Source organism: Poecilia reticulata, chromosome 15 (genome assembly GCF_904066995.2).
Source record: "Poecilia reticulata chromosome 15, P_reticulata-male-v2, whole genome shotgun sequence".
NCBI classification, from domain to species: Eukaryota; Metazoa; Chordata; class Actinopteri; order Cyprinodontiformes; family Poeciliidae; genus Poecilia; species Poecilia reticulata.
The window spans coordinates 16,962,285-16,984,472 of NC_088844.1; the positions used below are offsets into that span (position 1 = coordinate 16,962,285).

Consider the following 22,188-nt stretch of genomic DNA (forward strand, 5'->3'; position numbering starts at 1 on the left):
CAGCTGTAAAATGGAGAGAAACTTTATGGCAGAAAAGTAGCCTGAAACAAATCATCCCCAACATGAAACATGGTGGTTCAAGCATACGTGGAAGCAAAGTTGAAAACTGATTTTCATTGACACTGTTGGTCCAATCTGACTGACCTTGAGCTATTTGTCAATAAAGAATGTTTCTAAATATGCAAAGCTAGTAGAGATGCATTTCAAAAGCTGCAACTGCAGCAAAAAAAGTGATTTGATGTATTAACTCAGGAGGGATAACAAAAATGCATGCTATTTTTCTCATTTTTATTTGTAATCCTTTACAAAATAATTTTTATTCCATTTCACAATTATGTATTATTATATGGTTGTTGATCATATAAAAAACAATAAACACTAAAATTTATGTTTACAGCGTAATCAAATGTAAATTAAAAAAAAAATGGGTGTAAACGTTTTTGAACAATGAAAAGAAAAAGATATTTGATGTATACTTTCATCTAAAATTTAAAGTTCAGTAAAGGAACATTTGTCAACAACCAGGACCCCATTTCCTCCTTCCTCCATGAACCCGTCCAATGCATTTTGCATTTTGAGGCCTCATTTTCAACCACATTACTTCTGCTGTTTTTCTTTTATTTGCTGAGGGCTGGATCATCTCTTTGGCTTTCCACGCGTTCTCTCCCTGCTCTCACAAACAGAGAGACAAAACCACTGCAGTTATTTACCCACTTAGTTCTGAAGCATCTTAACTACTGCTCTGCTTGAAAATGTAAGCAGCAGAATTGTTAAACAGACATCACAGTCACCAGGTAGTTCTCAGCGTCATATTTTATTTTACTGGTACGAAAGTATCCTAATTAATAATACATTTTTTTCATGGCAGCTCTGTTGCAAGACGGCATTATCACCGACATGTCAAACAGAACAATATGCGCTGATTACTTGAAATCCTATCAAATTGTGCAGAAAGAAGGGATGTTTGATTCCTTTGGAAACCAGGAGAGCTTATAAGTGCTGATGTGGTTGCTGTGTGATGGATGTGTCTCCCCCAGGGTGAGTCGATGTCTTTTAGCTTTACTGTAAATGTTTACATTCCTGCATTCGCTGATGCTATCTGCTAATAGTTTCTAGGACTAGCCTGGAGAGTTGTCTGGGTGGGATTATTTGTAATGTGTGCGTGTGTGTGCATGTATGCGAGGGTCGAAAGGATGCAGCTCCGTCTTTAAATAGAGGCATCAGCCATGACCCCTGTCTCTCCTGAGACTTGACCTGCGTCCGCAGAGGGGTCGGCACGGAAACAACAGAAACGCACACCGCTGCACCACATACACCCATAAAATATCCAGGTTAAAGTTTCTGATTAATAATTAGTCACAGTTTTGGTCTTTTTGTGACAGACTTGACGCTCCCACTGTGTCGCGTGAGCTCTAAATCTATTCATTTAGGTCAGTGCCCTCGGCCGGACCATTGTGTGGGGAAGCTGCACTTAAAACAACCGGCGTCTCGAAGACATTATTCCGGCAACAATAAGAGCATCAGAAATGAATCACTGCTGCTGCCCAGGTGACATGCGAGGATACTCAGTCAATAGATGTGTATCTTGAAAGAACAGCCAAGCGAAGCGTGGATTAGGCGGGGACCTCCATTCCTGCGTTGCAGAGCAGAGAAGCTGCCCCACCCCACAGACCTTTATCTCAACTCAGAAATCTTCAGAAACACAAAGACAGCAGGATATTACTTGTCTCTGCTGGCTTCAATATTCATTGTTCAAATCTTCCTTTTAATACTTGCCGTGTTACGTAAGTCGTTCAACCTGGTGTCGAGAATTCAATGGAGCAGACAAACATCTTCTGGTTGCCCTCTGCTTCATGAGGATGCCAAATATATATATATATAATTAACAGCGAAACAGGAAAGACACATGAGCAAGACACGTTTATGAACAAAAGTGAGTTTTTTTGGGGGTTTTTTAGGATTCCTTGTGAAGCACATTCCTGTGGAGAGGCAGTTGGTGTTTACATGGGGGTGGCCTCTGATGGAAGTGGTGAAATTTAACCAGCCCAACTGGAATTGAAGTTATACAACTTCTCTGTTTAATAAGCAGCAGATTAGATTAAGTGAAGCTCAATAGACATAATTATGCAGAAAAAGGTGGAGATTACCCCAGTGATTCATCAGAGATGCCGGAACTGAGATTAAACTTACAGCTCAGCGATTTTACTCTGTGACATATAAACAAACACCAAAAGGGATTGATTAACAGTTATTAAATTAAAAACACTTGCTCTTTTATTTTTTCATTTTTCTAGCTTGGTGATAAAGAATCAATTTCTCTCTGTCCTTATTTATCCCTCTCCCCTCATTATGACTTACTTTCCAGCACAGAAAGGAAGTAATTATTAAAGGTTGCACAAGTGTTCTTCAGACTTTCAGCATGCAAATATATTCACAATGTCTGTGCAATCTGATATTAACCAAGTGAGAACTGTGTTTGTAAGCTGAAAGTGCATTTGAATAATGGCATCGGTACAGAGGACAAGCATATGTCGTGCATGGAGAAACAAGCATAATAACAAATGTATTTACTGGCTGTATTTTGTCTCCAAAAAAACATGTTTGTGTCACAAAGCAACATTCTATAATCAAAATCTACTAATAAAACAATATTGCATAATCAGGAAATTGTTTCTTTTGGGTTGGGTCTTCTTACTTTATAACTAAAAAAATAAAAAGAGGTTAGAAGGTGGTATTAGCTTTGGGATTGTTTGTGTTCATACATGTTTTTATGTGCATAGTCATATTTTCTTGAGCCTAACAATCTAGATTTTATTGTTCCAGCCAAACCAAAGTTAAAATAAACATAGACAGCACAGAGTCAGATGGGAGGAAAATTTGAATCTGCCTAGTCTTCCAATGTCCAGATGCATTTTTGCCTGTGTCATAGCTGCACAAATGGTGAAGACTGAGCTGATAGGTTTAGTTTATTCAATATTAAACTGAAACAAGTATGCTTGCTTGCCCTGCGACAGACTGGCGACCTGTCCAGGGTGACCCCGCCTCTTGCCCGGAACGTTAGCTGGAGATGGGCACCAGCAACCCTCCCGACCCCACTAAGGGACAAGGGTGTGAAGAAAATGGATGGATGGATGGAAGTATGCTTGCTTATTTTGCTTAATCAAAAGAATGAGTAGAAGTAAAATGGCAAGCAAAGCAGAAGACGTAAAATGTGAAACAAATTAAAGTCCATGACCTTCCATGCCCTGCTGCCTTTGAAAGCAGACTAATATCACTCTAAAAACAAACTCTGTCTGCATGCAAAGTGTTGCAAAATATCATGTTGGAGTTAATTCTTCAGTGGCAGGTTGACAAACTGCACTCACGCATGATCCATTTCTCTTTTGCATTACTGTAATAACTAAAACACTTACATAGAAACACTTTTTATATCCACAGTTGCAAAAACTGTAGAGTGGTTTAAATGGTTTGCTAATTTTCTACCCCTCAAACCTTTTGGGGGATTTTTGTCATGTTTCACAAAATCTAGTGCATTTCATTGCAATTTTATGACGTAAATTAGTGCATAATTGTAAAGTTGAGAGAAGTTACACAACATTTCACTATCTTTTCAAGCCAAAAACCCCAAGAAGTTTGTGATGCATTTTTATTCAGCCTCTCTTCATTCTAATACCCTGTTGTAAAATCCAGTAGAAGTAACTGAGTAACTGCCATCAGAAAGCCACATGCATAACATTTAATCTCAGAGTAACATTTGTTTTATGAAAGTCTCAGGTGTTTCTTAGAGAACATTATTGAACAAACAGCCTCATCTATACCATGGAGCGTAGGAGGAGGCTAAAATTAAAACATAAAACAAAAATGTTCCAGTTATTAAAATTTAAAGATATTGGTTATCAAGAGCAAAGTCTCCTGCTTCCTCCACCTCCTGGTGTTGCAACCAGGTGTGTAAAGGGGCAGTATTAAATATTTTCCAGGCACATAGTGCCATTTTGTATCACAATCAAGTGACTATGTTGCCTTCACTTGTTTTAAAATTGCTAAAATAAATTTGCAACAGTTCTTAGAAGCGTTGGACAGAGTAGTCTGTATTAGAAGCTCAGCAGTCTCACAGTTCCACCAGGTGTTTGCTAATTGCTGCTAACGCTAGTCTGGGGGAGCTGAATGAGGGAGATGTGTGGAAAGGGAGATAACAGCCTAATGGATGCCACAACAGAGTAAATGATTTCTCAAATATGCATGAAAGAATAAAAGCAACAATCTGCTCTTACAACCGGAGAATCTGAATTTGTGAACAAATATGTCATTGCTTATTTTAAACATGTTTGCTTTACTACATCTCTTTGAAATATTTCACAAAACAGTTTGTATGAAAATCTATTACTTTTGTTGAATTTTGGACAAATTTGTACTTATCTAAAGACATGACATTAAAAATAACCTAATGTGCAAATATACTCCACGTTTTACTGTTTTTCTCTTGCAAAACGTCACAAAAACTATCCGTAATATTCCACTTCTCAGTGATACATTATTGAGTGTTTGTTTTCTTTTATTTTCTATGGATATGTATAATCACTTTTTGTTTTAATATAGATTTTATAAATTGGGATTAAAGGAGTGGTATAGGTTCTATTTTACATCAAAGAATTTTAATGTCACAGCATGTCAACAGTCTGGGCACAAGTTTTATTTATGAATACGCTCTTCCACTTGAGTAGGAATTATGTTTTCTTTTTTGTTTTGTTTTTTTCGTTTCAGTCGTTGTCATTGCGCCAATTCCTTCAACGTGAGGGTGTTTTCCTGTCAGTAAAACGATGATTAATGTGTGTTTCCCTGTATGGGGTGGCGAGGTTGGATGGCACAACATCTTCATGGTTCATTTGCCCTCTCTGACTCATTCATCCACAACTGGGAAAAGAACTAAACAACGCACTGCTTTGTGGTCGCACAAAACACAGCTTTATACAAAAGAGTTGTTAACATTAAGCTCAAAGAGATATAACTGAGGTGTTAAAGTAGTAAAAACAACATTTTAGATGAAAAAACAAATCACACAGACAACAACAACAAAAAAAGATTCAGGCACAAAAGGCATTAAGGCACAAAACTCCTTCAACACCAACGTGTGTTAATGTTGGTGTTTCATGATCATTAAATATGCCCCATGAAGAAAATCAACAACTAAATTTGTGAAAGACACTAGATGTCATTCATAAAGTCAAGTTTTTTACTCCCAATAGGTTTAGAAATCGTACTCAGGTGGATCATGGAGGATCGAAGAAGCTGCTGCAGTGAGAACATAAAATCCCCATGTGGAAATGCAAACTATAAGCTGCAATAAACTTCAGAAATTGTTACATGTTAAGACAACATGACTTTTGTTTTTTCTCATATCTCATATATTTTGAGGTAGGCAATATGTTGGCAGTTCTTAGCACTGCTGAATTGCATCAAAAAAAGTCCTGGGTTTGAATTGGGTCTTTCTGCATGGAGTTTGTATCTTCCCTTGAGTGGGTTCTCTCCGGGTACTCTGGCTTCCTCTCACGGTTAAGACACATGTTGCTCTCGGAGCAGAGCTGGTCTGAGCATGGAGGTTTGTTTTTGTATTCAGCTGTGATGGACTGGTGACTTGTCCAGACTGTAATCCGCATCTCGTCCAATGACCGCTAGAGGCACCAGAGACCCACTACCGGTTTAAAACTCAGCAAACTCTTCATAAAGTTTATTTGTACAATCCCAAAACAAATAAAACGTGTATCACAAGCGTTTTGTTTGGTTTTCTCTTTAAGGAAATAGGAAAAATGAAAAAAAATTGAATATATTCAAATGTACAGTATAAGATAGCGGAGAAGCAGAACATTTCTTTATGGTGGAACAAATGATTTTTGGACTGTCTTTGGAATCAATTCACCAAGGGTTTGATGAAATGAAAGGGGGTGACGTTTTTCTGCTCCCCCAAATTTAGGAGAGTTACTTCTACAGCAAAAATGAAAAAATAAAAAATAAAATAAAAAATACATCATTATTTCCGTTTTCTTGACTATCCGTATGAGCTGTGCGCAACTCAAATGATTTCAAAATTAAATCTTGGAGATCCTAAAGAATCTAAAATATTTTTCTGCATTATGTTTATTTCCAAAATGTCTTTCAAATGTTCACTTTCTATGTTTTGTTTTTTATTATTAAGTTCCATTTAAAATAGATTTTTTTTGTAGAAGGGCGTAAAAAAAGATTTTCTACAAAGGTTCACATGTGAACTTTGCAAAACACACAAACATTAGAACGTTCCTCCATATAACCTGTCAGTGCTGTAGGGCTGGTAGCACTGGTGTAGGTAGGGCTGCTGGTACTGATAGCCGAGGTACAGTGGCAGAGCCGTGGGAAGGTGGGCTCCGCTGCCCGGAATCCACTCCTTTTGCTCATTTCTCACCAGCACTTTAACGGCCACGGTCTTTGGTGAGCCGAGCGTCGCCAGATCACCGGCCAGCTGGCGCCGTTTCGTTTTGTATCTCCGGTTCTGGAACCAGATTTTCACCTGTGTCTCCGTGAGTTTCAAGGCGCATGCCAGGTCTGCCCGCTCGGGACCAGAGAGGTACCTCTGGGCGCTGAAGCGGCGCTCCAGCTCGTGGACCTGCTCGTGGGAGAAAGCCGCCCTGGAGCGCTTCTTCGCGGCGGCGCAGCGGCGCTCCTCGGGCGAACAGCTGGATGACTCCCCGCCGTGGTGGTAGTGGTGGTGAAACCCCTTCATTCCTGCTTCCGTCTGGTTCCTTTGCCGCTTACTCTGCTCCACATACTGCATGCCTGCACGCTCTGCGGTACCTGACAACAATAACAGTCAATTATTAAAGTTTTTTTTTCTTTATTAAAAAGCCAATATATGACACTATGTGGAACTGAAAATCAATGAAGAAAATTAATCTTAAATGCCATTTACACCATCACAACCAGACGGCTTCCGAACGGTTTTCCATCATGTCAAGACATTTGAAAGCAAGACAACTTACTCTAAGAATGATAATGACAAAAAAGCAATTACATTAAGCTTAAAATGACTTGTTAATTTTTTTTGTTTGTTTTAAAATATTCTCCAGTGACATTTGATATTTAAGATAATCTGGAAAAAAGTTGGCTCCTTTATAATTAATTTTTAAGGTCAGATATTTAGCCGAAACAATTGCACAAACCTGCCCCTCTAATAAGACAAATACAACGTGTATTTTCCACTCTCCCCTCTTTTTTAATTTTATTTTAATTTTAGTCATTTTTCAGACATGAATACAACGCCACCGTTTAAAAAGATAAAATAGTCAAATTTAAATAAATTATAAATGAAAACCTTACCTTCTCTGAACTGAGTCGCAGCCCCTCCTTCTTTCTTGCCGGTGCCGGATCGGTGGCTTTCAGACACGCGTTTACCAGGAGAAAGTCTTTTCTGAATGGCGCTATCAAAGCCCGCGCGCAAATTGCGCGCAAGTGCGCAAAGCTCCTCTGCAGCTGTGCTGCCGGGATTCCCACAGGGAGCCTCCAGGCCGGTGAGAATGTCTTTGATTAAGAAGGTTGAAAACTTCGATGTCATGATGCCCTGGAAGACCTCAAGTAACTGTGTCCAAACTCTGCACTGCAGCTCATGGAGGCATCAAGTCATGAGCAGCTCCAAAGTAAGCCTCTCGATCAGCTGTCTCCCTACTGCTTTCATTTATTTCCCGTCAAACGAGTCCAGTCCCTTAATGAGAAGTCTGTGCAAGAAACTGCCACGAGTTTAACTGTCCTCGATAAGAGCTTCAGTGAAAACGCGATAGGTTTTCTCCTCCTGCCCCCTCATTAGCGCCGCCCCGTTACAACCTTGGTGCAGCTTGCACAGAAGAAAAGTGATTCTACATTTGAGAAATCTTACTGATTCAGTTTAAGTGTAAGTATATCAAAAGTCTCTTCACATCATTTTTGCTCACAAAGTTTAATGAGCAAAAATGTCCCGAAAATCTCAACAACAACAACAAAAATTATGTAAATGAAATAAACTGAAGCGGACCTTCAACAAGGACAAAACACACCATATACACTATTCTTGTGAAACAGAGTATGTAGCTTTATTTGTGTGCTAAATATAAATAACATTTCTCAATAAATGTAGCGCACAAAATGAATTAAGCGTTTGTAAATAGGCGCTCCATCCATTAATGTACCTCTTTAAAAAACCTGACAAAAACCAGATTTTTGAAACTACTTATTTTTGTTTGTCAATAAAAACGAGTCATCCATTAAGCTCAAATGAGCGATTGTAGCGCCGCCATGTGGGAAAGATTCTTGGCTTCCAAGCTAAGTGCAAATAAAAATAAGTGATAACAACCCCCCAAATGGACAGATAGGCTATTACACAATCAGCAAGCCTAGCTCCAAGTTAAGGAGATGTGATGACAGATGCAGAGATTTGTCTACTCCATGGGTCTTTGTGTTCTTCCTCTGACTAACCAGATAAATCTCTCTGCTTTCCACAGAACCAGATCCGCTCAGGGTGTCACAACACGTCTGAGGGAAAATATGGATTTTTTTTTTTTGCGCACTTTCGTAATTTCCAATCCTTTCAAGTTAATTAAGCAAAGCTGGTTAAACAGTTAGCCAGCTTTACTTACCATGCAAAACTGTTGTGTCTGGAGTGATCCTTTAGGAGGTTTCATAGTATGCAGTTGCAATTAAAATATTCTCCACCTAGGATGCAGCACTCTAAGTCCACTTTGGCTGCCAATTCAATCCCACAGAACTCTCATAATTATTTTTGAATAGTAGTTTTTTTTCTTTGAGAAAGTTATCCCCCCCCCCCCTGTTTCTAATGCTAAAGATGCAAAAAGATAATATGTCATTTCGAAATGCCTGGTGCAACTTGTGAGCAGTTGCACCGATTAAACAAACTGTTCATATTTAACCAATAAAGTCAGAGCAGAAGTTTGCATACATTTTATTTGGGTATATCCCAATCAATATTAGTATAAATTATGTACATTTATCAGCCGTAATGCACTTACTCTCACTTACTCATCTATATTTTATCAATCAAATCCACTGTTTATTAACAAAATAACACGTATTTAGCAAATTAACATAGAAAAGCAAATACATGAAAAAATTAATAATTAAAGACCCATAAGCTCACAACACAACACACCAGAAAATTCTGGCATATAATATAATTGATCCCAAAATAAAGTCCTTAAATCTATTCCAACACTGCATCGTATGAACAATGACAATCACAGTGAAGATGTACCATTCTTTGGCATCAACAGTTTCAGAATTAGGGAGTATGCTTGATTTTAGCCTTATCATGGGACTCCTCAAATCTGGAGACAGACTTTTAAAATCTATTTAAAAGATTTTAAAATCTTTTAAAACTTTGTAAGACTCAAGGTGTGTACTTTATTGGCAGCTGCCTCAGAATTACATCAGTTTAAGGTTATCTTTAGTGTCATCTTTTGCTAAGCTAAATCTTCTTGCAACAACAGAAACTTTCTCAGCTTTATTCTGGTAGCTCCTAATGTGATATATCCATCACACTCTTGATATTATTTTATCTAACACTGGGCACAGTATTTTAGAATACCCAATGAATCAAAAATGATCATCAATCAAACTGTGTTCATTTTTCATTTGGTTCACTCCAGACTTTAAAATGATAACAAAATGTAAACATACCCAGCACAACATTCCTTATCTGCTTTTTGTATTCTCATTAATAACTTTCCTGGGGTCTACATTTTGGTTCTAAAAAGCCATGTTTGATTTATCTGCCACACCATTTTTTTTAAAAACTCTACTAAACTATCTGCCTTGTTTTCAGTTATCTTTATGTGCTACTACCACCAACTGATTAGATACTTTGCTCAAGCTCTATTAGGCCAAAATACAGATTCGTTGAAAATAATGGGAGAAGCAATAGTGTTAAGTTATAATGTTTAACTTGAAAATAAAACGGAAGCCGAACTGTGTTTTGTTTAGGCAGTACATATTGAGAACGGATTACGTTCAGTAGAAGCAAACAGGACCACCATGACTTTTATTTTAACAAACAACAAATGGCAAAACAGAGATATTTGCTGAACTTTCCATGACAATATCAAGGACGTTATTTTGAAACTAAGCATTTCTCTGATTTTGGGTCATCACCTCACAATTTGCAATGTAAACTACCCCAAATTTTTAATTTTGAATTGCTGTAGCTAACTGTCTCTTTTCAGTTAGCTTGTCCACATTCGACAAGCTAACTGTCGGCATTTTTCTCTTCCAGTTGCAAGTTAATTTGTTGTTAGCTTTTGTAAAAAATGTGCCACATCAAATTCTGCACCTTTTTATTCTCCAGCATTTAAGTCTCAACAATATTTACTTTTACAGTGTAGCCAGGCCAAATGTGGGAAGCAAACCTTTCTGTACAGCCAGAACTCCCATCATTCATCTTCCGTATGGAAGCGTTTGTTTTCCTCTCCTGGACTGTGGTTCTGTCCCCCCCCCCTCCATCCTCCTCCCCCTAAGGTCCTTGAGTGGTTGCCATAGGAGACCTTTCTGTTTTGGGAAACTTCGCGAGCTTACAGCTCCGCGATGAGCAGCTATCTTTGGAAGCACGCGCGATAGCGATCGCGGGCGCCTGCCTTTCAGAGCGCTGGTGGCTCAGCCCGCTGCGTCCTCAGGCATCGCCGTCTTGTCGCCAGCTCTATTTACACTAGTGACTCTGCAGCACTTAGAGCTGACACCAGGTATGTCCTAAACCGGCAGAGCAGTAGCCAGAGGAAGTGACCAGGGAGGCTATCAGAAGAGACAAACACTCTGTTTACTTTGCCATTCATCTCCATTAATAGAGTCTGAGCGTTCTGCCATGCCTTGTAGGTAAAGGTATTTGCTGAAGTCCATCTCCAGCAGAGTGGGAGTGTTTATAGTTGTGTGTGTTTGTGCTTAGGATGTGTGACGCATGAGGCTTAAATTTGCTGAAAATTTGATTTATTATTATTATTATTATTATTATTATTATTATTATTATTATTATTATTATTATTATTATTATTATTATTATTATTATTATTATTATTATTATTATTATCAGTAGTAGTAGTAGTTGTAGTAGCAGTAGTAATATTTTTTATTTTTTTTTATTTTGAGCTCTGATGGTTTACAAGCTGTGTGTGTTCCGACGATATCGGCTGTCTGGTTAATGTCCATCTCTGAATCCTGACCGGACGTAAGCTCCCTTTTAAATTTTCTGTGTTTCTGGTTCTTGTCTCAGACTTTCTCACAGGGGGGAAAAATGCTTTTCTTTTTCTTTTTTTTTTTTTTTTTTTTGCTTGAAAAATTGAAACTTTGAAATATGTTGGAATAAAACTCACCGGATAACATTTTAGAGGGGGAAATCTGAATCATTAGGCACAGAAAGAGACACACACTAAGTCAAGTTGTGCTTTTTGTCTGCTTTGTTTCTTCACTCCGTCACCTTCGATCATTCTCATATGCTTAGTCACTTGATCGCAGACTCGATCCTGTTAATCGCCAGTTTTATTGCATTTATAGACTTTCAGTATCATTCATAAAAAGAAAAAAAAACAATATTAAACACATGTAAAGCTGTACACGAGTAGTAAAAAAAAAATCCCAACATAATACTTCTTTATGAGTACGCACTAAGCGCTTGCAATGACTTGTGGTTTCGTTATGGCTCCATTGAAGCAGGCCTCTTCCTCTTCATCCAACATTTAATTGACTCACACCAGATAAAATTGTTTAAAAGCTCATTCTAATTCAGAAATGCACAAATCGGTTTCTGTGACTGTTGGATCACTTTACATCCATGTTCTAACACTGCGAATAGTCCAACTAGGTCTAAAGAAATGAATCTTGAATATTGTCACTTTTCATCCCAGTCTGTGGTTTATGGTTACTTCATACGCTACACCTACTTAAAGCCAACATATAGCTTGCATAATCGTGATCCTGAGTCCATTCATTAATCCATTGAAGCCTGTCCCATCTACCATGCCCGGATGCCTTGCAGGGTTCCCTGGCAGGGTTGGATCACCGGTCCTTGAGGAGCCTGGCTTTGCGTCTGCGCGCCCAGATTTCCCAAATTCATGTTCATGAACGCATTCGGAGCGCTGTTGCTCGGTGGAAGAGCGGGCAAACTAGAATAAGTACAAGAGTACGTGTTATTGTACACAGAGTTGTTGTAGCTGTAGGCCGGGTAGTTGTAGCTGTAAGGAGTGGGAGCTGCCACTGTGTATGGACTGCTATAGTTCTGCGATCCGGCCAGACAAGGCCTCCCGTCCCGGACCAGGACCGGTACCGCCACCCTGCGCGGCGGTGGTGGATGGTGATGATGGTGGTGATGGTGGTGGCCCGCGATCTCCAGCGTCTTGTCTTGTCGCTGCCTCTTACATTTGTACCTCCTGTTCTGGAACCAGATCTTGACCTGGGTGGAGGTGAGCTTCAGGGAGCTGGCCAGGTGCTCCCTCTCCGGGGCGGACAGGTAGCGCTGCTGCTTGAAGCGCCGCTCCAGCTCGAACACCTGGGCCTGGGAGAAGAGGACGCGGGGCTTCCTCCTGGTCCTCTGCTGCTTGGTGACGGGCTTCTCTGACTCTGTGTCCTCTCCACACTCGCCCCTCAGAGCACCACAGCTTTCTGTTAAAAAAAAAAAAAAGTTTTGTAAAGTTATTCTATGTAAACAAAGTGAATTAAACTGAATTGAATCTGTGTAAGTGATTGTATTATATCGGAAATATCTGCCTGTATTTTAAAAAAAATATGAATTGATCTATTTGTCCTGCAAAATGTCTCAATTTGCGCTAAATAACTGAACTGAATTAACCACGTAATCATCTAGCCTCATTACATAAATTTATAAAATGAGTGTTTAGTAAAATAAAGTATCACTGATATTTAATTAAAATTATTTATTTATTGTTTGTGTTTCTAAAAATGAAATAGGTATTAAAATAGAAAACTAAAAGTAAACATTAAAACGTTAAATTCACTTGTGAAAAAAGTCAAACATAAAATTCAAGACCTTTGCAAACTCAAAACCTGTTCATGTTTAGTCAGGTAAATGCGCGTATTTTTTTAATGGCTGCCCCAGCTTCATTCACGGTTAGAACCAGACGTCGACTCAATTGATTATAAAAGGCAATATTTGTCATTATGCGCAAATTCAAAAATCCCGACCTTTCTTTTGTTTAATGTGTAGAACTTTAAACTAAACTATAGTATTCTCACTTGAACGGTGCAAATGTAAAAAAAGTTGATGACTACATTTTACAACAAAATCGGAGAAGACGCCCACACTTCTCGGAGTATTTACAGCACATACATTATGTTGGCTTGCGCGCTTTGCAAGTTTGCAAATGTCATCGTATGCCCTATTTACTTATCTTCTGTCACCGCAATACAGCTCGCATTGCCAAATATCTCATGTAATTATGATAGCCGTTCAGTTTTCCACTCACTGCCATCGTGCTCCTCCTGCTCGCTCTGCAGGTGCGGGTCTACGGAATGAATTTGTGCCGCGTCTCCGAACACATCCGCGGCCAATCCGGACTCCGTCAGCCGGTCCTGAACGTTCAGCGCGCTGAGGTACGACATCCTCTCATCGCTCTCCGACAGGCAGGAGCTGATGGGGCTGGGGCTGTCTCTGCCCGCCAACATGCAGGAGGGCGGCGAATGAGAGCCGAACGGCTTGTTTGGGAAGGATCCCGGCTGTGCCAGCGCGCCGGAGAGGCCGAAGCAGGAGATCAGCTGAAGCTGCTGCTGCTGCTGAGACTGTTGCTGCAGCTCCAGCTTTAGAATGTCCTTCACGGAAAAGGGCGTGGTGGACGCAGCTACAGCTGGACTGGGAATCATGATTATCATATAGGTGATTTTTTTTTAAAAAAATCGCCACAAATCCCAGAAACTGATCCGATTTCTATCACGCTTGCGAATAAAGAAAGGTTAATAGCCCGCGCGTAAAGCTGGAAAATGGTCGCGCTCTGCTGCCTTTCCACGCAGATCAGGGGAGGGTTGGCTGTCTTTCAGCTGTGACATGCCTCTCCACGGGCTGTGCGCCTGTGGCTGGAGGGCTCACACAGAAAAAGAGAGAGGTCGGTCCTGTTTGGCTGGCTAACATTCAGTTATCTGGAGAAAGAGCTGGGTCAGCCAAGATGCTGTCCTCTCTCTTTCAGTGACGTTCCGCAGCGGGGGGAGGGACTCGAGGACCTTCTGTACATGTTTCCCTGCGTCAGTGGGTGATTCCTAATTTATGACATTTTATTGACATCAACGACTCTTCTCGGGCTGCTATAGGTGTGAAAGGTAAGGACGTTTTACGCATCTTGTTTTCTTCCACCGGTAAGCATTTATCTAATTCCTTGTTTTAATTTGGCAAATAATTCACTACTTTCACAAAGAAAAATGTTTTTTTTTTGTTTTGTTTCTTTTTTACTTAACCCCCCTTTTCTTTGGCTGTAATGCATTTTGATCAAAACGTTTTTTGCTGTTTGACCCAACAATCACCGCAGCTCTTCCCATCGTCACCTTGGTGGTTTTAAGATAAGCAATACCTTCATTTCCTGCCGCAGAACATCATGACTGAGATAATCTATCTGCGGTAAACCAGATGCAAACCAGGAGGACGCTTAGGATCCTTCAGTTATGAGACTCCGCAGATTGCAGGTTTAGTTTCTGTAAAATTTTGGCCACATGATGTTTTCCTTTTATTTGCGCACTAAAAGATAAAATACGTAATACGTTTTATATATGAAGTAAAAATAGAAAAAAAAAAAGAAACAACTTATTTAAGATGTGTTTTTATAGGAAAAATAGACATTAATTATCTCAGTCGGAAAAAATTGTATATTTAGGCAGAGGAAAATTTATTCAACTGTCGTTTCACTTGGCGCAGAGCGATTCTATTGCTTCTTTTTCCGACTCAACTTGTCTGAATTTAAGTAAGATCTTTGAGTTTTAAACGATAATCTTGGAACTTGCTAGCTCTATGACACATTGCTTGAATTGTAACTGTTTTGGTGAGATCTCCAAAACAGATCGAAGAGCCAGGGTCACGCTTCTGTTGTTTTGTGTAACATTTTACGCATTTGTATTGACATGTCTGATCAAAACTGATGTAAAATAAAGAGAGAGAAAGAACGTCCTAAGGGAAAAAGTATTAGTGGGTCAGACGCTTAGCATGTGGTTCATTCTTCGTCCTATTTCGTAATAGTTTCAAAGTGAGAAATATAAAACGTTTAAATAATTACTGCTCAGCGAGACCTTCCCGGTGAATATTCAATACCATATAATTCCAATTATTTCTTATTTTATTTATTTATTTTTTAAATTTATTTTAAGTCTCGACCTGCTTCATCTACAACACGAAAAGTAATACTCTACAAATAAATAAATAAATAAATAAATAAATAAATAAATAAATAAATAAATAAATAAATAAGATTGTGCCTTAAGTCTGAGTATGTGTGTGTTTATGTCTGCTTGTCTCTGTGTTGCTCTGGGACTGACTGACCGGCTATTTGTCCAGGGCAGCACAGAGATAAAAAAAAAATCCTGCGGCAGCCTCACCAGTTTTGAGTGATGTGTTGAGTTTAGAGCTCAGAGGACGGAGTTCATCTATGTCTCTGTTTTGATCATTGTCTTGTGCTTTATTTATTTACATCTTGCCATTTTCCCCTTTTGTTGTTCTTTTTATTTTTTATTTTTTTGGTTATCACTTGAGTTTTGGACTCACAGTTTCCTTAGATTATTGAATTTTCTGTATTCCAAGCCGTCACCTTACTGTCCTGCACAGCTATTACTCATCACCTCATTTCCCTCTGCCTGATTTCTCCCTCAGCTGTGCGCTATTCCCTCCTGATTAGCTCTGCTGGTTCTTTTGTCTCTTCCGCCTCTGCTCCTCCGTTAAACTCCATGAAATTGCCATTTTCCCCCCCTGCGGTTCCGTTATCCTGTTATCCTTTCCCGCGAGTTTTTTTTTTTTTTTTCTTCTGCGTTTTATTAAATCACATATCATGCCGAGTTCATGTCTGCAGTTTTGGCCTGCAATAAACCTACAACACTAAAACATTTGTTGCCTTTGTTTGTTTCGCTGTTAGTATTAGTTTTGTTATTTTCACATTATGCCACATACACTCGCAATACTTATAGTTTCGAAATAGAAATATCTGCTACAATTTAATAATAATAATAATAATAATAATAATAATAATAATAATAATAATAATAATAATAATAAAGGTGATAGTATTCTTGTTTTTCTGAAAAAGGCCTTGTGTGGTGAAACAAGACACCACTCTATCTGTGGCCAAGTGCAGGCGCCAGAGTCTGAGGGCCTTAAACTGTGTGGAAAGAAAAGAAGGGAATGTCCACATAATCTCAGCAGGGCGTTGTTTAGATTAGAGCACCGTCTTCTCTTCTCTCCTCTCCTCTCCTCTTCTTTTAAAGAATTTGAAACGGGCTATTTACAAAGGGAATGATAAGCTGAGACCATTGAAATTGTCTCCATTGAAATGCGCTCCTGTGGTTGCGCCTTTTCAATTGTGAGGGTAACACAGCATCTCTTGTAGATCCAAGGTTTGTGTGAAATGAACGGAATTGTAAATAGACAAGACAAATGACCGATATTATGGCGATTTATTCTAAATATAAGCTCTTCGCGTGCTTTTACTCGGAGTCTGGAATAAGGGCGTAAACACAGCTTGGAGGCTGAAAAGTCACTAATTCTTACGCTAATAGCTCGCTCAGCTTTCAGCCTTAAACGTCTATGCGCGCGGCCTCTCCACTGACCATCATCATCATCATCATCATCATCATCACCATCATCATCATCATCATCATCATCGCCAGCGGTCTTCGCGTGCCACCGGCAGCCCAAAAGTGGCCAAGCACAGGCGCGTGTTTACGGAGCGGAAGAGTCTGTTTCCTGCCTGTAACAAAACCCAGACTCTCAGAGAGTGTCAAGGAGCTTCTTGGTGCTGAGTGCGTCTCCCCCAATACATCATCTTCATCCCAGAATCAGCGCGATAAGACGGGTGAGGTTAGACCCGCAGCAAAGGTCACCCAGCACAATACAAAGGTGTGAGAATAACAACCTCCACGAGAAATTAAAACGACCTTTTTTTTTTTTTTTTTTTTTTTTTTTTTTTACAAAAAACGGTTGCGTTTTCTGTTATGATTTTCATCTTCTAAGAAGTTGCGTTGCCAGGTATTGATGGACGTGTCTATTCTTGCCTCCCCTTATCTCTGGAGACCTAAAAGCTCTTTTGCCTTAGAGTGGCAGGTGGATAGTCATACCAGTACAGGGCCAGAAACCAATCCTCTGGGAGACTGAGAGTCGCTCTTTCAAGACAGAAAAGCCCTGAGCTGAGAATGCAAGTGAGAAGATGACTTGAAAGTGATTGCAATGAGGCCTTTGCTTATTTGCAGTGACAGACTTTATACAGTGCTTTGAAAAAACATGTAAACCACTTAAGAAAAAAAAAACAAAGTTTCATAATTTTAGAAATACAAACTTTATTGTGAAGCGTAAGAAACCCCCGCAGTAATTCTTGCATTTGCCTGAGTCCAGCTGAAACTATTTTGAAAGCAGTTCAACCTCTGTCCTCATAGATGGATAGTTTCTGTTGTAATTTTCCCATTCTTAAAAATATTGTTAATTAAATCTTGATTACTTTGACTTGGCCATTCTCAAACCTAAACGAGCTGTCATCTAAACCACTGATGAAAAACGCCAGTCCTCAGATGGTTTGTGCTCCACAACTTTTAAATGTGCGTGCTTTATACACGTGAAAACGTGGTGATTGGTGGGACTCTATAAAATATGTAAAATGAGAATGCAATTCAGACATTTATTTGATTGTGGTGTTTGACAGGGAGAGGCATCTTACAGTTGTAGGGCTCTGACCACCCAGGACCACAGCTTTACCCTGCTGATCATCCCGTTGTAGCTCTGGCTGTATGGGGTCTATCACAATGTCTAACCATGGGGTTGATGAGCTTAGGGTGATGTTCAGCTTAACCTTTTTCTTCTCATGCAACATTTTTGCTGTACGCCAAAACGTTTGATTCGTTTAGTTATTTTCTAGTCTCTCCTGACTAGATTACCTTCTTCCGCATGTTTGTTACGTCCCTGACTGTAGCAAATCTGACACGTTTCATCTCATCATTCCTTTATAAAGGCTAGATTTGTTGGGTGAACCACTGGTAGCAGTCCCGTCAGCAGATTATCCCACCTAAGTTGCCGATCTCTATACATGTTACAAAGTTAATATGGGCCTCCTTTATTACTTCTCCCCCTTACTTATTTTGCCTTGCTTGGCGGTCACATCTAACCTTCCTTTAAACTACTTGACAACTTCATCCATCCGTCCATCCGTTATCATACATGCTTATCCCTAGTGAGGTTGTGAGGGTTGCTGGTGCCTATGTCCAGCGGTCAATCAGTGAGAGGTGGGGTACACCCTGGACAGGCCACCAGTCATTCATAGGGTATACTTGACAACCTTACTCCTAGTATTCATGATGCTGTGTGATTATGAAGATAGATTATTTTCATAATCTGACTGATTTTGTTTCCTGATTTGACTGTCCCGCAGGCTGTGAAAGATCCTTTTCAGCTTCTTGAATAAGAAAAGCATCGCCACGCCCTTGAAAATAACTATAGGGGCAAAACCTCATACTAAGCATGGCTGATTGACATTGAACTTTCCTTTTTCCTTTTTTTTCTTTCATGGTCATCAGTAAATATGGCAAAAGACCAAAGTGTTGTGTATCAGCAAAGTCTCAGTTCTTTTAGGTCCCGGAAGTTGAGTCTTATCAGCAGGCCATGTGACGGTGTCAGTAGCCAGAACCCAGGCAGGCTCCATTGTGCCTCTGCCTGGACCCAAGTGACGGATGATAGCGTCTTCTCTCTGGAGGAAATGAGGAGGCCAGAGGCGAGCCCAGAGCGAGATTTGAATTTTAGCTCAATCTTGTTCTCACCCACTTATCAGCTATGAACGTGTCTAATATATTCCACATTAGGGCCTAGCTCACAGGTTGGAGCAGTCCCTCAGGGCTCATTGTGATAACCGTGTTGGGGGGAAAAAGAGACACTAATTAGGCAGTTTACTTGAAAGACTGTGAGAGAGTGAACTGAACCCGTGCTCTGTGTAACTCCGAGACCCTGAAAGGAGGAAGTGAGGTCAGGACCGTCTGGGTCCCTTGCCCTTTGCCCTCCCAGGGGTATCATAAATTAGGCTGCTGTAATTCTCTCCCAGACGGCCTCGCCCCAGCAGGTGTGTGTTTGTATATATGAGCATTAAGGGCGGGTTGTTAGGGCTGTAATATCTGTGATATACGGTGGTGAGACTTTGTTTTAGGAGGAAACTCCCAACCTAAATAACTCCATCCTCTGTTGCTGCTATTCCAAAGCCCTGTTGATAAAGATAGGCTGGGAGAAATTGTTAGTACATTGTGAGTAAGTTCAAATACTGTATTGATTTTGCAGATTCAGGTCAATCATCACTGTATTAAGGTTTAGAAAGTAGAGTTGTAGAACCTCTGAAATTTTAAGATTAAATGGGTGCAGTAGCCTAAGATAAGGCTACTGCACTTTTTATTACTGACCAGGAAGACAAATTCAGCCGTTTAAATATAGTTACCTGGTAAAAAGTCATAGTGTGAAAACTAAATGCCTTTTCCAAGGCTTTTATCAAGACCAGATGACCCCAAAGCAGTTCACACTACATTCAGTCATTCACAAATTCACACACTGATCACATTGAGCTACAGGTTCTGGGGTAGCCTGACAAAAGCAAGGCTGCTGTATAATTGGCACCAACAGGTTCTCTGACAACGACCAGAAGGCACGGTGGGTGAAGCATCTTGCCCAAGGACACAACGCCTTAGGCCCACAAAGCAGGGATTTGAACCGGCAACCCACCGGCTACAAGATAACACCGTCACCTCTCCAAATATTAACGTGATTCTGTTGAGAGGCTTTGATCACCACATTTGTTAAACAGCGGAGTGCAGACTTGCAACTGGAGCTGCTTTGTGTTACTTTTCAACCTCTGAATAGTTTGACAATGTGGGAAAATAAAAAAAGATTTTTTGTGAGACATTGCCATCTCATACTGAGAATAGCTGATTTACATTGAACTTTCCTTTTTCCTTTATTTCCAATAATTTTTTTCCAATTATCCAGTTACTTTAGCCCATCTGAATTTACTAAATAATGACACCAAGAGAGCTGTCCACTGCAGGCAAGATCCAACTGCCTTTATCATTTTAACAAAACCCCATTTAAAAGTCCCATACTCCCCATTGAAAAGTCGGAAGGTTTTATAAAGAACTCATTCTTCTGAGTTGATCTATAAAAAAAACTTACAGAAAACACAAGACAGAATACAGATCATAACTTGACTGAAAATATTTGGGATGTTTCCATTATTAGCACAAGATCTTAGCGGAAAGAAAATCTCGTCCAGATTTGGATGGGAACAAATGCATAGTGCTTCTCAAAACAAGGCCATGCTGTATGTTTCTTGTCATACAAGCAAAAAGTTGTATAACAAGATAAAACAGCGGCTCTCTTTTTTTTTAGCAACACAGAGCAAATCTTTCTTGCAGAATTGCTTCGGTTCATGAGTAATTGAAAGAAGAAGAAAAAACACATTCAAAATACTTAAACCCTGTGGTAAATACATAGACATTTCTTTAAAAGTATTCTGTGTTTTTTTAGTGTGTGACATCTAGATTTATGAGTTCCTCTGGTTCAACAATCCAGAAACAAATAAATGGATTTTACACAAATGTGGTGTGGCGATTATGGAGGACTCAAATGCTAACAAAGGGGGGCAAAAAGTGAGACAAATATAAAGGTGTATAGTAATAGAAGTTAATTCATGGTCTAAAGTTCAAAGTCCACAAATATGACAAGACATGAATAGAGATGGTTAAACTCAATTAATCCTAAAACAAACATGGGAGCAATATAAACCAGAATTCTGCAAAGATGAGCAGTGGACGACAGATGAACCAGCAAAGAAGAACCACACAAAAGAAAAATTAAATCCTTAAAAACCTTCTGCAGATCTTGATAAAATGGTTTGAAAGGCAAAATGAAATCAATTCATATTTGTGCAACTAAAGCTTCGAAACTAAATGTACATACCTGATATTATGTAACCCCTTTTTTATGTCTCAGTCTTTTGAGATAAAGTCTTTTGTGGCATAATCATGATGTCAGGTGTCAATAACATATTAATCACGTCATCGTTTATTTCTTGTTTATGTTTTCATATGCAATTCTAGCACGAAATGGGTGCTGTTGTTCAAAGGCTATTCGAAAGAGACTGCACATCAAGAGTTTGTGTATAAATAGGGTTAAAACTGAAGGTTGAAAATATACAGTTAAATAACCGATACATTTTTTTCTTTATTTTAGAATTTTGTGTGTATGTGTTTTTCCATCAGCTTCAATAGTTTTCTGAGCTTCTGCCATCATACCCACAATAACAATGTTCAAGGCGACCTGGTGTTTGGATGGATATAATTCCCTGTCCTTGACTTCTGACCTTTGTATACAGCAGGGCAGCAGGGAGTGATATTATCTGTCTGTTAAGTGTTGATGTACATCACTCGTAGTAATTAAACAAAAAATAACCCCATTCACAACTTTTGCATCTCCAAAAACACTGAAAAAACAACATTCAAGGTAAACATTCAGACACAAAATGTCCACTTCCTGTCTTTGTGCCTCAGCCTGCATATTTGTATGAAACTGGATTGCAGCAGTCAGCCAAAAGACAACATCAATCAGTCCGAGTTGCACAATGTAGGCCTCCTGTGTTGACGTCCCACTCAGTCTCATAACTTGAAGGCCACATCAAAGCGTTCAATGACAAAGTCAATTAGGAGACAATTGTTAACATTCTTCTGAACAAACTCTAATGTAATATGATCACATTACGATTTTCAACTTATTTTTGCAGTTTGCTTAATTTTTCGAATATCAACTGTTGTAGTCATACGTTAGTCTTTAATCACTATAATTCAAAAAGGTGTAAATTATGGCATTTTTTTATACTTTGAAGTGAATATTCTTATTGTTTTTGTCGTAGACTTTTCTTTTAACATACATTCACTAATAAATGTGAATGTGAGGGCACAAGAAGACAAAAAAAAAGG

At 39.3% G+C, this 22,188-nt stretch overlaps 2 protein-coding genes across 2 annotated transcripts; both read right to left on the reverse strand.

Annotated features, from left to right (window-relative positions):
* Positions 1–420: 420 nt before the first annotated feature.
* nkx3.3 (NK3 homeobox 3) lies at positions 421–7,854 on the reverse strand. The gene is made up of 2 exons (XM_008429637.2): positions 7,345–7,854; positions 421–6,822 (listed from the first exon to the last, which is right to left on the reverse strand). Exons 1-2 carry the CDS (start codon positions 7,577–7,579, stop codon positions 6,281–6,283), a joined length of 777 nt encoding a protein of 258 aa, XP_008427859.1. The 5' UTR covers positions 7,580–7,854; the 3' UTR covers positions 421–6,280.
* Positions 7,855–10,550: 2,696 nt separating this feature from the next.
* On the reverse strand, positions 10,551–14,436 carry nkx2.3 (NK2 homeobox 3). The gene is made up of 2 exons (XM_008429638.2): positions 13,476–14,436; positions 10,551–12,654 (listed from the first exon to the last, which is right to left on the reverse strand). Exons 1-2 carry the CDS (start codon positions 13,876–13,878, stop codon positions 12,008–12,010), a joined length of 1,050 nt encoding a protein of 349 aa, XP_008427860.1. The 5' UTR covers positions 13,879–14,436; the 3' UTR covers positions 10,551–12,007.
* Between the last annotated feature and the right edge of the window lie 7,752 nt (positions 14,437–22,188).